The following is a 14,721-nucleotide window of genomic DNA, read 5'->3' on the forward strand; positions in this document are numbered from 1 at the left end:
GCATGTCCCATGTCATATTACCACTGTGTTACCAGTCCAGTGAATCCTTGAAATTCCCAGAGTTTTGATAGGCTCATGCTGGTGGTGCCATCTGCATTTGGAGTATTGAGTAGCTCCGTCCAGTCGTCCCTGCATTCCCCTCTCTTTGGATTCTTCCTGGTGGCATGAGTTTCAGTAACACTAATAACAAACTGCTGCAACTAAACTTGTACATGTGTGTTTCAAAACGCTTCATGAGCCATTTTAACCATTCAAGACCTGTTCTAATTCTTCAAAGTAAACCTGAAGATCAGTTCTCAAAACAGTTTCCTACTTTGTGTTGCATAACCAAATCATTCTGCCTTCTAGAATAGCTGTGGCTAACTTCTCTGCTTGTTGTTGCTTTCTATTTTGTTTCTTTTTTGTTTTATTTTGCTTCTTGACTTTGAGTAGATGAATAACGAGATGCTTTTCCCTCCTCTAGAACATATCCTCCCCTGAGAGTTCCCCTGCGCCAATGCCCGAGTCCCTGTCACCCGAGGTAGTTATCACACAATCTCAATCGCACTAGGAAGTGTGTCTGTGGATGCATGCATGTATGTGAAACGTCACCCCAGTAAGGGAGGGTGGGGCTAGGGAGGAGAATAGGTGACAAGCCTATCCAAGGTGGTGGGGAGGTGCAAATGGCTGTTTCTTCCATCATAACATGAATTGCTGGAGTGTGTATCGGGGCGGAGGGCTTAAGGGAGGGTATAGTTGCAAACTGTCCTGTGATTGGTTGTGGCAAATGAAGACTGTTTAAAGAGAACATTTATAATTGTTGACGGTAGTGGTTTGTCTTAAAGATTGAAATAAGTCAAACGTTATACTGCTGTTAAAAATGTTGAAAGAAAATGTAAACTTTGATTATGACTGAAAATGGGTTTATTGGTTTTGTTGTGGGATTAATTGATGCTGGTTGAACACATTGCTGTTTAGCAGCAAATTGGCGGTTTCTTACCTAAAAGCACACATGAGAATAATCTCGAGGCTTGGTGGCTGTTGATGTCTTCTCGACACTGGAACAGGGATAGCTGCTGCTTCCTGCTAGACACTGGTTTGGGGTTTGCTGTTTGCTCGCTGCACACCAAGGTTGGGGAGTTCTGCGTTTGCTCTTTCTTCCTGATTTGGAGGTGATCTTTGACCTTTACTTAGAGGGCAGGAGTGCTTTACCTAACTCTGTCTGTGCACTTGGCACCTTTGCTTTTACCACTTGTATCCATTTGTGCGCATGCCTTCACAGCACAGGAGTCCTCTCTGCCTACAGAATTCATTTCAGACGTGTCTCTCCTGTCACTAAACTACAGTTGCATTTGCTGAAGTAACTGCCTGTGATAGAATTTGTTCCCAAAAAAGCTTGAAAGTACTATTATTGAATGTAAAATTGAGAAACATTGTAATATTGCTTGTAAACATGCAGGCGGGAGGTATGCTTTGTGGCCTTCTTAAGAACTTGTACTGCTTTTCAAAAACTTCGAAATCTATACACTACTGCTGCTGAGATGCAAATTGTGAGTTTTCCTTCTTGAAGGTTAGACTGATAGAAAGTGGCTTTAAGTCATTGTGTATCTGTCCAGAGTCCTTTATACTGATTTAGTCTGCATAAAATAAGATACATGTCAGATTCAGAAATGAAACCCTTTAACACATCCAAAAGGAAACTAGATTGCGTCTACCAAATTGGTTGAACCCCGAGGCTTGGTTTCTGAATGTAAAAGTGACTTATTACAATTATTTGCCAAATACAGATGTCTTTTAAATGTTGGGTTATGAAAAGCAGTCCACAATTGCCTTCGTTTCAGACACAAGTAATCGGTCCACTCACTGTATTTACTTTGTTCCACTGGTTGCATCACTTAATGCACTTTCCTTCGCAAGGATGCATTTATCATGTTAGAAAAATATATGGCTATGCTTGAACCTTAGCTGCTTGAGCGTAACACATTTATTTTTATCCAGATATATACAACTTTAAATTTTCCTTTTTTTCGGTCTCTGCGAGCTTGTAGGCTACACATAGAAATGAAACCTCTCCTTCTGTTGCAGGGTTTGCAAGATCTACAGTCTTGTCTAATACACCAGTATCTTTCCCCTTCTTCCTCATAATGCACAGGACTTTTATAATAAACATTTTTCTACCTGCTTTTGTTATCAATGCAGTGCTATCTTTGCTTAGAACTAACAAGCCAACAGAATACAGATGACGGTCATCAGTCCTAGTGAATAACATTTCCAGTGGATACGTCTAACTGCAGTAAACTCACTTCAAGGTATTCCCAGGCCTGCAAACTGGATCCAGAAAATTATTTGGCAGTGCTCTTGTATGACTGAAAGGTGGCACCTTGTGGCTCTGTGGTCACTCCCTTCTACCCCAGAAGTGACTGACTGGAGCCTTATGTAAGCATCACCCCTGCTCACTGATTCCTTTCTTTCCACCGCCTTTAGTGTGGATCTGGAGGTCTGTCCCCAACTGTATCGGTTTTCAGGCGACCTGGTGTGCTGGGGATGATGTCAACCCCTGAAATAAATAGTCAAACCTTGCCAAGAGTTTAGGAAGCAACTATCTGATATGGACCCACATAATGAATCTTCGGTGCTTTGGTGCTAGCCACAACTTGAAGTTGTATGATAAATGTGCTCTTCTGCTTCCAAAGGTGATGTGTGACTAAAAATAAGAGCTTTCAAGATATACATTCTGCTCCCAAGGCCCTCGCTGTTTCATTCAAGGCAGTCCAGCGCTAAGTCCTGTTCCCGCTCGTAGCCTTCAGGTAAGAACGTAAGTGCTAAAAAGCTGGGTGGGAATTGATCCCACGACTCAATCTGGAAGTAGCAAGGGCACCAGTCGAAATGTCACCTCTACAAGTATCCTCTGACTGATCTGGTCCCTCAACTAGTCCCAGCATGGCCTGAATTTGCTGGTCCACCGTCGACCTAGCCACAAATCACTGCCTTCATTTTGGCTCCAAAGATCCTGCCTTCGGGTCCCATGGAGCTGCAAGACTCCTCTCGGACACAAGTCTCGGACATCCAAGTCTTTGGCAGCTCGTTTCAGGCCTTTGTCATGCTACAGGATTACAAACGTGCAGCCGGTCATTACACAGTATGACTCTAAATCATAGCATTTTCCTTGACACCAATATTATCAGAGGTTAGAGCCACTATTCAGGTCTGACTCTGACGTACCACTACAGTGATGAGAAGGCAGGCGACCCCCTTCTCAAATTATACCAAATTTGGGCTATTCCTGTGTTTACAGATTTCCGGCGGGTTACATATATCTCCAAAGGCTAAGTTCAACTAGCTACGGGGGACACCAACAGAAGAAAGTGCTTCTTTCCTATTAGTTTTGCAGTGGGCAGTAGATGTGCTAGATTTGTTTGTTGAAACGACTGCAAATTTCTTAACCAACATCCTTCAACCAGATCCTACCTCATCTGAGCCTTTAATACCGTTCAACAAGGCCTCGGGGACACTCCCTTGGCTACGTTGTATTGTATTGTAATTGCATTTATATAGCGCTTACTACCCCTGACGAGGCGTCGGTGTTTTTTCGGCGAGTAGCACGCTTCTCTGAAACCCAAGAAGGATTAGTGTTGAAAATTAGTATAGTGAAATATGAAAGTAATTTGAGTGGTTGATAGGTTAGTCAGTTATTTGGATTCAGAAGGATAGCGGAGGGATAGAAGAGGGAAAAAGGTTTGCATTTATATAGCGCTTGTTACCCCTGATGATGTGTTGAAGTGCTTTTTTTTGGCGAGTAGAACGCTACTCTGGAACCCATAAAGAATTAGTGGTGAATTAGTATAGTGATGAAAGTAATTTGAGTGGTAGATGATATGTTAATAGGTTATTTGCATTGAGAAGGGTAGAAGAGGGACAGAGGGGTGTGTGTCTGTCTGTCTGTGTGTCTCCCTGGTCAGGCGACATAGACCAGCCCCTGGTGATCCCAATCTCGTGATAAGGCATCCTACTCCTGAAGTCTACTTTTCTCAACCAACCCTATAGATAGAGTTAAAATATGCGGATGCCTTAGAAAATAGAATGTTCTTCTAGCTAGGCCTAACTGTACTTGAAAACGGTGTGCCTCCAGGGCAGGTAAACCAGAGTTTTGTGGGATGAGGCCAGAGGATTTTGATGGCTGTTCTGCAAGACCTCAGCCTCTCTGACTAAAATGATACATGCTGTCCTGGATGCAGCGAAATGTGTTTTGCATATTGGCTTGGACATCAGACTGTTTTGGCAGTATTAGTACCAGTGTTGTGGTTTGAAGGCATGCCTGAATGACGTCAACTGGAGTTGAAGCTGATGTGCAAGCATACTTGTTGAACATGTCCCTTCAATGTTTCCAAATTGTTTGTAGAGAAGGCTACTTCGACCTTAGCGTCACGTTTTGCTTAAAACATTCAGGAGGGAGCCTATTGGGCCCCGAGACCTTCCCAGTTTTCAACTGACTGATGGCTGCTATAATTTCCTCCCTTGTAATCTTGTTGTCTAATGTCCGTGACTCACTAGCTGTTAACTTGGGGAACTGTATTGTCTGAAGATAGGCCTGGATCTGTGGCGGCTCTGCCAAAGCATGTTGTGCGTAGTGGGTCTCGTAGTATTCTGCAAAGGCGTTGGCTATTGCAACGGGAGTTACATGGGTCTGTCCGTCCTCTGTATCAGGGACACCCACCTACTGTCGTGCTCTTTTTTGCTAAGCCATGCAAGCAGTCTACCTGTCTTGTTACCTGCATCATACAGGCGTCGGTGCATGGCTTGTATCGTGTGTTGCGCATCTTTTTTGGCCAGTGCAAAATATTCCAGTTGAAGTTGTAAGCTGCGCAGCAAGGAAGGGTCATTACTCATACTGGCTTGTGTCTATCTGCAATAATAAGGATTCAAGCCCAGAAATCTCTTCCCCTTCTTTCTGTTTTTTATGGGCTATAATGTTTTGGGCCCTATCCCGCAGTGCGGGTTTGTATGCCTCCCATAATGTGATGGCAGAGTCCACTGACCCCACGTTCTCACTAAAATATAGGTTCGAGGCACATGAGCCTCAGATTACACACTATGCATAGATCCCCATCTGGTGTTGGGCCCGGATGTTTGCACTTGTTTTTGTCTTGGAAAGTCTTTGGAAGTCACGAGGTATGTGACTCCTCCTTTGGATCATAGTGCGCATTGGCTCCATCCACATTGTTTTTATCCGAGCCATCTGGCTCGGATGTGTTCTCGCGCTCTAGTTCGGAACCATTAACGGTTTTCTCTTTTGACGCGCAATCCTTCCCTTCTCGACAGTATTGTTTCGATCGCGTTTTCCCAATCCACGCGACCCTTCAACTTCGAAGTCTTCGATTCCGGTCGTCAACAAAGGCCTTCGGGCCTACCTGGGCCTCATCTCCGGCTCATGGAGAGGACGCCGTTCAAAAAGTGTCCTCGATGTGAGTTGAAGTTTCCCCACACCGACCTGCATGAGGTGTGTAACCTCTGCCTCTCACCGGAGCACGAGGCCTGAGACTGTCCATTTTGCGCCTCCTTCCGCTCCAAGAAGACGATCCGGGACTGACGAGCTAGAAAAACAATGGCTCGCTCGTCATCTTTGATCCCCGATTACATCTTCCAAGAAGGCGTCTATGTTCCGGAGCAAGGTCGGGTCGAAGAAGGCATCATCAGCGCCTCCGAAGCAGATGACTCCGATGTCTAAGACATCACTCCAGATCAGAGGGCCGTGAGTACAGACATCGACCCCGACCCAAACCCCCCCTCGACACTATCAAAAAAGGCTTCGGTACCACCTTCACGCCCAGGTGCACGCTGAGACACTGCTTCCCATGCCCCGCCTTCGGGCCCGGTAAAGAAGCCTACTAAGCCTTTAGGTGACTCGGGCTCGAGTCAGCCTACATTCGGTGCCGAAAAACATACTCGGGCACTGAAAAAGAGTCGTCCTTTTCCTCATCCACGCCGACCGCTGTTTCGACATCTAAGCACTCGGCGTCGAAGGCTAGCACCGGTTCCTCGGCACTGACAACACTCTCGGAGCCGACCAAAAAACGACCACCAAAGGGCCCGACTACCATTCTTCGAAGCCAAAGACCTCGGAACCGAAAAAACAACAACGGGTCCCATCGGACACTGCAAAACTGCACGGTTCCAAACCTAGAACCGCTACCGAGTCGGCGCCGACAAAGCTTACGGCACCGAAGCAGTCGACTCCGAAGGATCTGCCTCCAACAGAAGAACTGTTTCGTCCAGATCCTACCGAAAAGACTCTTGTGAAGGATCCTAAGACTGGTCACTTAATGCTTAGCATCAAGAAAAGACCCCTAGATACGCCTGCACCGGCACCACCACTGAAAAAGAGAGGCTTTGCTACCTCTCCATTAAGGATCCCTTCTCTTCCTCCTCCTCCTCCTCCTCCTCCCCCCCCCACCACACTGCTCTCCTACGCCATCACCTACCCCAGTAGATGATAACACCTCAGATGATGCAAGGAGAGGTGCGAACAATCAACCCCTAGGGGACCCTACCCCTACTGGATCCCCAGACCCCTGGGATGATTACAGTGTCCCAGACGTCCCTTACACCCCACAAGATGACATCTATCCCTCCAGGCCTTCCCCTCCAGAGGACAATATCTGCTTCAACCAGCTCCTTCACAGAGCTGCCCAGTACCACGGGGTTGCCCTTCATACAGACCCAGTAGAGGAAGATTTTCTCTTGGACACTTTCGACACCACACAAAGGTCCACCTCAGTTTTACCCATGCTTAAAGGGGTCATTAAGCATGCACCAGAGATCTTTAAAGACCCAGTCAGGGCTCGAGTCATCAACCCGAGAATTGAAAAAAAGTATAAGGCTGCTCCTACTGATCCAGCACACATTAAAGGCCCGCACCTCTAGACTCCTTGGTAGTCTCTAATGCAAGGAAGAGAGCCAATTCTAAAACATCAGGTGTCGCACCACCACCAGATAAGGAATCTAAACTCCTGGACGCCTCTGGCAAACGCACAACGTCACAGGCAGCAAACATATGGCGCATTGCCAATACCCAAGCGCTCCTAGCCAGGTATGACAGGGCACATTATGATGAACTTGAGTCCATAATGCAGCACCTCCCTGATGGGTATAAAAACAGGGCCAATGAACTCATACAGGAAGGTAAAACCATCACTAACACCTCCATACGTTGTGCCTTAGATGTGGCAGATACCGCCTCAAGGGCAATAAACACCAGTGTACTTCTACGTAGGCAGGCCTGGCTACGCATTTCAGGTTTTAAACCTGAAGTCCAGAGTTCCATACTCAATCAGCCATTCGATGAGCAACACCTATTTGGCCCCAATGTAGACGTATCCCTTGAGAAAATGAAGGAGGATACAGACACAGCCAAATCTGTGGGAGCCTTGCAGTCGCAAGCTCCCAGGCGGTCTTTTCGTCGCTCATCCTTGAGAAGCACCCACAGAGGCTACTCTTCTGATAGCCCCTCCACTTCTTAAAAGGCTCCCACCCAATCCACCTTTACTAGAGGTTACCAAAGGGGTTGTTACAGGGGGAACAACAGCAAAGGCAGAGGCAAAAATAACAACTCCCGCTCTGCCTCCACCCCCACCCCATGACTTCCCTCCACTTCCCCCTGACCATTCCACTCCAGTCGGGGGGAAGACTCCACCAATTCCTCCCTGCCTGGGCAAACATCACTTCAGACAGGTGGGTGCAACAGATAATTCAATCAGGCTACTGTCTCGAATTAACTTCTACCCCCCTCCCCCCCCAAACATACCACCCAAACAGCATCCAATGTCACAAGAACATCTGTTACTGCTAAAGCAGGAGGTAATCTCCCTCCTACAAAAAAGTGCAATAGAACCAGTTCCCCTGCACCAACAAAACAAGGGAGTTTACTCTCTCTATTTTCTCATACCAAAAAAGGACGGCTCTCTAAGGCCTATTTTAGACCTCAGACCCCTAAACCTATACATACATTCAGACCATTTCCACACTTCAGCAGGTCCTTCCTCTTTCACAGGGCGACTTCCTTGCTACTCTAAACCTCAAGGATGCCTATTTCCACATTCCCATTCACAGCGCTCACAGAAAATATCTCAGATTTGTAGTGGACGGTCAGCACTATCAATTCAAAGTACTCCCATTCGGAGTCAACACAGCACCAAGAGTGTTTACCAAGTGCAAGGGGTGGTGGCAGCACACCTAAGAAGACAGCACATCCATTTCTTCCCATATCTAGACTGGCTCATAAAAGCCAGCTCATACAATCAGTGTGTACAACACACTCACGCCACTATTCAACAACTTCACGACCTGGGGTTCACAATAAACCACGCCAAGTCCCACCTGCAACTGTCCCACATGCAACAATTCCTCGGTGCAACAATAGACACCTCAAGGGCGCTAGCCTATCCCAGTCCCGCCATGATAGCGAGCATACAAGCTCTTCTCACCAAATTCCTACCGCAACACTCTTCCAGCTCGAGTGTTCATGCAACTCATATGGATGATGGCCTCTTGTTTATTCATAGTGCCTCATGCAAGACTCCAGATGTGTCCTCTCCAAGAGTGCTTAGCACGCCAATGGAACCAGACTCAAGGTCAGCTAACAGATCTGGTGTTGGTAGACTGTCGTATCCATCACTCTCTGCAGTGGTGGAACACCAAGAACCTTTCCAAAGGGCGACCGTTCCTAGAGCCGATTCCTCAAATAGTTCTGACTGTGGACGCATCGCTCTCCGGCTGGGGAGCTCACCTACATCATCACACAATGCAGGGCATGTGGACACATCAGCAAAAGTTACTCCACATCAACCACCTAGAGTTACTAGCCATTTTCCTAGCCTTAAAAGCATTTCAAAAACACATATCATGCAAAGCTGTCTTAGTCCGCATGGACAACATGACAGCCATGTATTATATACAAAAACAAGGCGGGACACACTCTCGGCAGCTCTCTCAGCTTGCACAGAGCATATGGAGGTGGGTTCTACCTCCGCACATCTTTCTCCTAGCCCAACATGTCCCAGGAGTCCAAAACACAATAGCTGATCTGTTGAGCCGTCAAACACAACAAATCCACGAGTGGGAACTTCATCTGCAAGTTCAACCGTTTTTTCAGATGTGGGGGCAACCACAGGTAGACCTCTTCGCCACCCAAGAAAACACCAAATGCCCAAGCTTCGCCACCAGGTATCCACCCATTGTCCGAAGGCAATGCGAAATGGATGAACTGGTCAGGCAGATTTGCGTACGCTTTTCTGCCTCTCCCACTCATTCCATTAGTGGTGCGCAAACTACAGCAACACTCCTTAACGCTCATCCTAGTTGCTCCAACTTGGGCCAGACAGCCATGGTACACCACACTGCTGGAACTCTCTGTAGTCCCGCACCAAAAACTACACCTCTCTCCACGCCTCTTAACCCAGAACCAAGGAGAAATCCAACACCCAGACCCAGCTCAGCTCAACCTAGCGGTCTTGCTCCTGAAGTCCTAGAATTCGGTTACCTTAACCTTCCTCCTGACTGTATGAACGTCCTCAAAGAAGCTAGACGGCCTACCACTAGAGCATGCTATGCAGCCAAATGGAAAAGATTTGTGGTATACTGCCATACCAATAACGCCAATCCCATAGATGCATCTATCCAACACATCATAGGCTACTTACTAAACCTCCAAAGATGCAACTTAGCATACACGTCTATCAGATTGCATCTTGCTGCCATAGCAGCATATCTACAAAATAGACAACATCTATCACTTTTCAGAGTACCTGCCATAAAGGCATTTATGGAGGGACTCAAAAGAATAATTCCCCCCAGAGTACCACCTTCACCTATGTGGATTTTAAACATCGTTCTCACAAGACTAATGGGACCACCATTTGAACCTCTACATAAATGTGAGCTACAATTCTTAATATTGAAAACTGCTTTCCTAGTAGCCTTTACTTCTCTACGAAGAGTTAGCGAACTACAAGCAATACCTATTCAGGAACCCTTTCTGCAGATGCATCATAATAAGGTTGTTCTCCGAACTAATCCTAAATTCCTCCCTAAAGTCATTTCTCCCTTCTACCTCAATCAATCTGTAGAGCTGCCTGTATTCTTCTCGCAGCCACACAGTCGCAGAACGAGCTCTTCACACCTTAGATGTCAAAAGAGCACTGCTGTACTACATAGAAAGAACACAACCTTTTTCTAAGACCAAACAACTATTTGTGTCTTTCTCACCCCCACAGAAGGGCAACCCCATTTCAAAATCTGGGATAGCTAGGTGGATTGTCAAATGCATACAAATTTGCTAACACAAAGCAAAACGTACATTATCTGTTCCTCCTAAAGTCCACTTTACAAGAAAGATGGGGGCTTCAGTGGCATTTTTAGGGAACATTCCCTTCGACGATATCTGCAGAGCAGCTACATGGTCTACACCGCGCACATTCACAAAACACTATTGTGTCGATGTGCAATCTAAACAACAAGCTAGTGTGGGCCAGGCTGTACTCAAAACACTATTTCAAACTACTGCAACAGATACTGGTGGTCGCCGCTAGGAGGGGATACTGCTATACAATCTATGCATAGTGTTTAATCTGCAGCTCATATGCTTCGAACGGAATATGCTACTTACCAGTATGCATCTGTTCTTGGCATGTAGAGCTGCAGATCTACACACGCCCACTCGCCTCCCCAGCTACCTTTATCTATTCCAGTATTATCTTATTTAGATACACCATACATGGGCATCTTTCCTGTTTCTTACAAAACTCCTTCATTTCAGTGCTGGCGAAAAACAATCTGAGGATGGAGCCGATGCCCATGTGCACTATGATCCAAAGGAGGAGTCACATACCTCGTGACTTCCAAAGACTTTCCAAGACAAAAACAAGTGCAAACATCCGGGCCCAACACCAGATGGCGATCTATGCATAGTGTGTAGATCTGCCGCTCTACATGCCAAGAACAGATGCACACTGGTAAGTAGCATATTCCTTCCGTGTCCACCCTGATATCCCTGGCAACCTGTGGGTCCCTTAAGTCCCATGGGTTGAGCTTCTATTCCCCGGCCTAATGTTGTGCATGGGTACCCGCTTTGAGCCACAAAGGCGAATGATCTGAAAGGCCTCTCGCCAGATACTCTACCTTATGTATCTCCCCTAGTTCTGCCACTGGGGCCACTATGTAATCTATCCGTGAAAAGGCTTTGTGGGCACCTGAGTAAAAGGAATAGGCTCTAGTCTGGGAATGCTGCCTACGCCATATGTCTGTGTGTCAATGTGTCTGCAAACCGTTTGAGCGGTGTCTCTTTGGGGCCTCCCGTTGTGACAGTCGTACGGTCAAGTGTGGGATCCAATATGTCATTGAAATTTCCCCAAATAATGTGTGTCTCAAAGCCCGCTTCCAGCAGGACCGCTGCAAGCTTCTCCAGCGTTTGCCTTTGTAACCTGGGGGATGCATATACACTATTAAAAGTAATGTTTCTTCTGTCCCACACACCCTTAACCGCGAAATATGTACCGTTGGGATCTATCCATGTGCGTTCTGGTCTGAAGGGTGGGCTTTTCCGGGTTAGTATTGTCACACCCCTCACCCCCGTAGAGAACCCGGCGTGGGCTAGCGTTTTATATGCACCTCGCCTAAAAACCCGCAGTGTGTGCCCTTTAAGTGTCTCCTGCAGAAGGATGACATCTGGCTTTAGTCGTTGGAAATATGCGGGAACCAGTCCTCTCTTAACCTTATTCCCCATCCCGTTCACATTCCAGGAGAGGACCGAGTACGTCCCTTGATTAGGTGTAGCCATCCCGGTGATGTGATATGCCCGTCCCATTATCAAGACTGCTCCACTGCTGCTGTTTCTGTAATCTCATAATGTCTGCCATCTTACTATTTTGCCACATACCTGTGTAAGGACCCCTCGCCCCCCCCCCCCCCCCCCCCCCAATCCCATCCCGCTCCCCCACACTCCCCCAGTATCCAACCGACTGCCCCTTGGGTCAACAGGACCAACTGTGTCATAATCAGATTGGAGATGTCTGTCACCCACCCACCAAACCTTCCCCTTCAAACTGCTTCCTGTCCCTCCAGCCCCCCCTCTCGGATCCACGGGCCTCAACTAGGCTATCTGAGGGTTGGGCCCTCGAGCCATTGATATCAAAGATTAGCTACTAGACAGGGAGTCCCCAATCAAAATTAGAACAATTCAAACATTCCAAACCTGAAATAAAAAGGGGTGAAAACCGCAAGTTAAGGAAGGCGGGGGTGGGGACGGGGACGGGGGGGAGAGGAACAGGAAATATAAGGGAAATGAACGCAGGAAAATCGAATACAACAGGGGAAACAAAACACGTGGGATGGCGTGTGAAGTCCTGTGTCGGTCTGCTGTCCTTCGCGTCTCCAGGCCGGTTACCGCTCATCAGCTTCTTTATTTGCGTGCTGGGTCCGAGTGTCCGTATCATTCACAGTGCCTGTCTCTCCCAGATTTTCCAGTAAATTCATGTTTTGCAACAAAGGGTGATCTTCCTCTGAATCTGTTGTAATGTCTTGATCGGTGCAGTCCGCCGAGCGCTGTGTAGCAAGTTCCTCCGTCCTTCAGGGTCTGTCCGTGCGGTGTATGCTTTCGGAGTCCGAGGCTCAGGGCGTGGCCCCTGACACACTCCTGCTCCGATATGGCGTCGGCCTAAGTGTTGCGTTCGGGGCAGTCTGTGTTCCTCCACTTAAGACGTTGCGACCTGGGTCTATTACTGTGTGTTGATGGGGCTATCCCAGAGAGCGGTGCCGAGCCTCCGGTTGCTCTCAGCAGAGGGCGCTCCTCCAGCCAATGCCAAGTCTCCTCTGGAGTGTTGAAAAATAGTGTCTTGGCTTGATAAATCACCTTAAGTTTGGCAGGAAAGAGGAGCAGGTACGTGGTTTGCAGCTGTCGTAATTTATCTTTCATGTTTTGCGTTGCTTCTGTACCTCTCGGGAGTAGTCCGGAAACACCATGATCTTCGTGTTGTCCATCTGGGTTTCCCCCTTTTGCCTGAATGCTCTGAGGATGAGGTCTCTGTCTTGTTAGTTAAGGAACCTCGCGATCAGCGGATGTGGCGTTGCTCCCGTTGGAGGTCGGGTCCCCTGTATTCTGTGTGTTCTCTCTATAACGAAGCATGGCGAAAATTGGGCGTCGGGGAATGAGTCCTGCAGCCACTTGCGCAGGTAGGCACCCCGAAGTGTGTGAGTGGTGTCCTCGACTTCCGAAATATGGTGCTCCGCTTGTGTGACTTTCTCAGAGACATTCCGCAGGTCCTGGCGGAGCAAGTTAACATCAATTTTGATCTAATAAATTTTGCCTTGTAGCACCTCTCTGGAGGACTGGATCGCTTGAAGGATAACATTATCAAGTGGATCCGCTGGGGTGGAGGGGGGGGGGGGGGGGGGGGGGTCCGGTACCAGTAATAGTTTGGTAAATTTGTCCATCTTCCCCTGTCTCTGTGGTTTGGGGTCTTTGTCCCGCACCATTAGTGGCCTCCACCCGTGTGGGCAGCAGGAAAACCATAGCAAGAGAGCCTCAGGACCACCTGCCTCTGTAGGCCGTTCGCCCTTTGCGGCCCCCTCCCCCTGTGGCCAATTCATGGATGGTGCTCCTTAGGAGCTTTTCTCCCCAAGGGAGGTAACGGGCCTCACCTATACCCTCGGTGATGGGGAGTCTAGCTGCCGCTAGACTATCGAGATGCCGATGCACCACTTTGATGGATGTCGCCCCCACACTGTGGTAGCCTTTTTTAGGGCAAAGTCCTTATGTCCATCTGCTGGGTCGCTTATAGCTCCCTCTCCGTCTTGCGGGGTGTCGCGTGTTGGGCCCAGGCGATGCGTCGTCTGCGTGTCCCAGCGTGTCTCCCACAGTACCAGGCACCTCCATGTTCTGCCCCTGGCGGGGTCTCCCTGCCTTGTCTTTGCCCAATTTGTCCTCCGCTGGAGCTCCCTCGCTCCATACTATGCACGTCCCCAAGTACTAGTTGAAGTCCACTGCCCCGACCCCCGAATACCAGCGGCCTGGCAGGGAGCACGGGGGTGGGGGGGGCGCTCTAAAGCAGGCTTCAGACACCTCTTTGTTGTGCCCCCGAGACCCCTCACCGGCTCACCCGACCATTCTCGCCGCCTCCAATCTGTGATCCCTGAGCGATCGCCGAAAGTGCGGACGGGCTGCTCAGCGTCTCTTGCCCCCTCTCAGGCAGCCTCTGGGCTCTGCACAGGTCTGGGCCCCTCCTCACGGCCGCTCCCGACACGGTGCAGCCTGGCTCGTTTCCTTTTGTGGGCCGATCTACCGCCCCGTGGGCAGTCGGGCAATGCAGGAGTCCCTCGACGTCTCAGGGCTCCCGCTGGCAGTTCTCTTGTCGGAGCCAGAGGTTCCCCCAGATTACTGCCTCTGCAATGTTGCTGCCGGGCCCTTGGGCACACAGGGGCGCACCGGTCACGGCTCCGCCAGTCCTTCTATCGATCGCTCCGGCGGCAGTAACATAGCCGCTGGTGCTGTCTTCGCACTATAGTTACTCTCGGCTTGTGGGCTACCTGCAGCCCCCCCCTGCGAGCCCGCCGGCGACACCTCCTTCATTGCTTGGAGCTCAAACAGCCGCCATTTTGTCCGCGGCCAGGTCTCCGCTTCTTGTGGTGTTTTCTTGCCGTCACGGGCCAATATTTGTCAAAGCCACCCGATTAGGGAAGAGCTTATGTTGTCCG

The 14,721-nt window shown here is 48.7% G+C and overlaps 1 protein-coding gene across 9 annotated transcripts in view; it reads left to right on the forward strand.

The window, feature by feature from the left end:
- The window catches only part of SETD5 (SET domain containing 5), a 351,936-nt gene that overhangs the window by 237,625 nt on the left and 99,590 nt on the right, over positions 1-14,721 (forward strand). For 5 of the 9 annotated variants that reach the window (XM_085624253.1, XM_085624255.1, XM_085624256.1 and 2 more), the window contains one exon: positions 464-520. The exons of the other annotated variants lie outside the window; for them this stretch is intronic. In XM_085624253.1, the coding sequence (XP_085480379.1) occupies positions 464-520 (57 nt within the window). The remainder of the gene's footprint in view (positions 1-463; positions 521-14,721) is intronic. 9 annotated transcript variants of the gene reach the window in all.

Source organism: Triturus cristatus, chromosome 9 (genome assembly GCF_964204655.1).
Source record: "Triturus cristatus chromosome 9, aTriCri1.1, whole genome shotgun sequence".
NCBI classification, from domain to species: domain Eukaryota; kingdom Metazoa; phylum Chordata; class Amphibia; order Caudata; family Salamandridae; genus Triturus; species Triturus cristatus.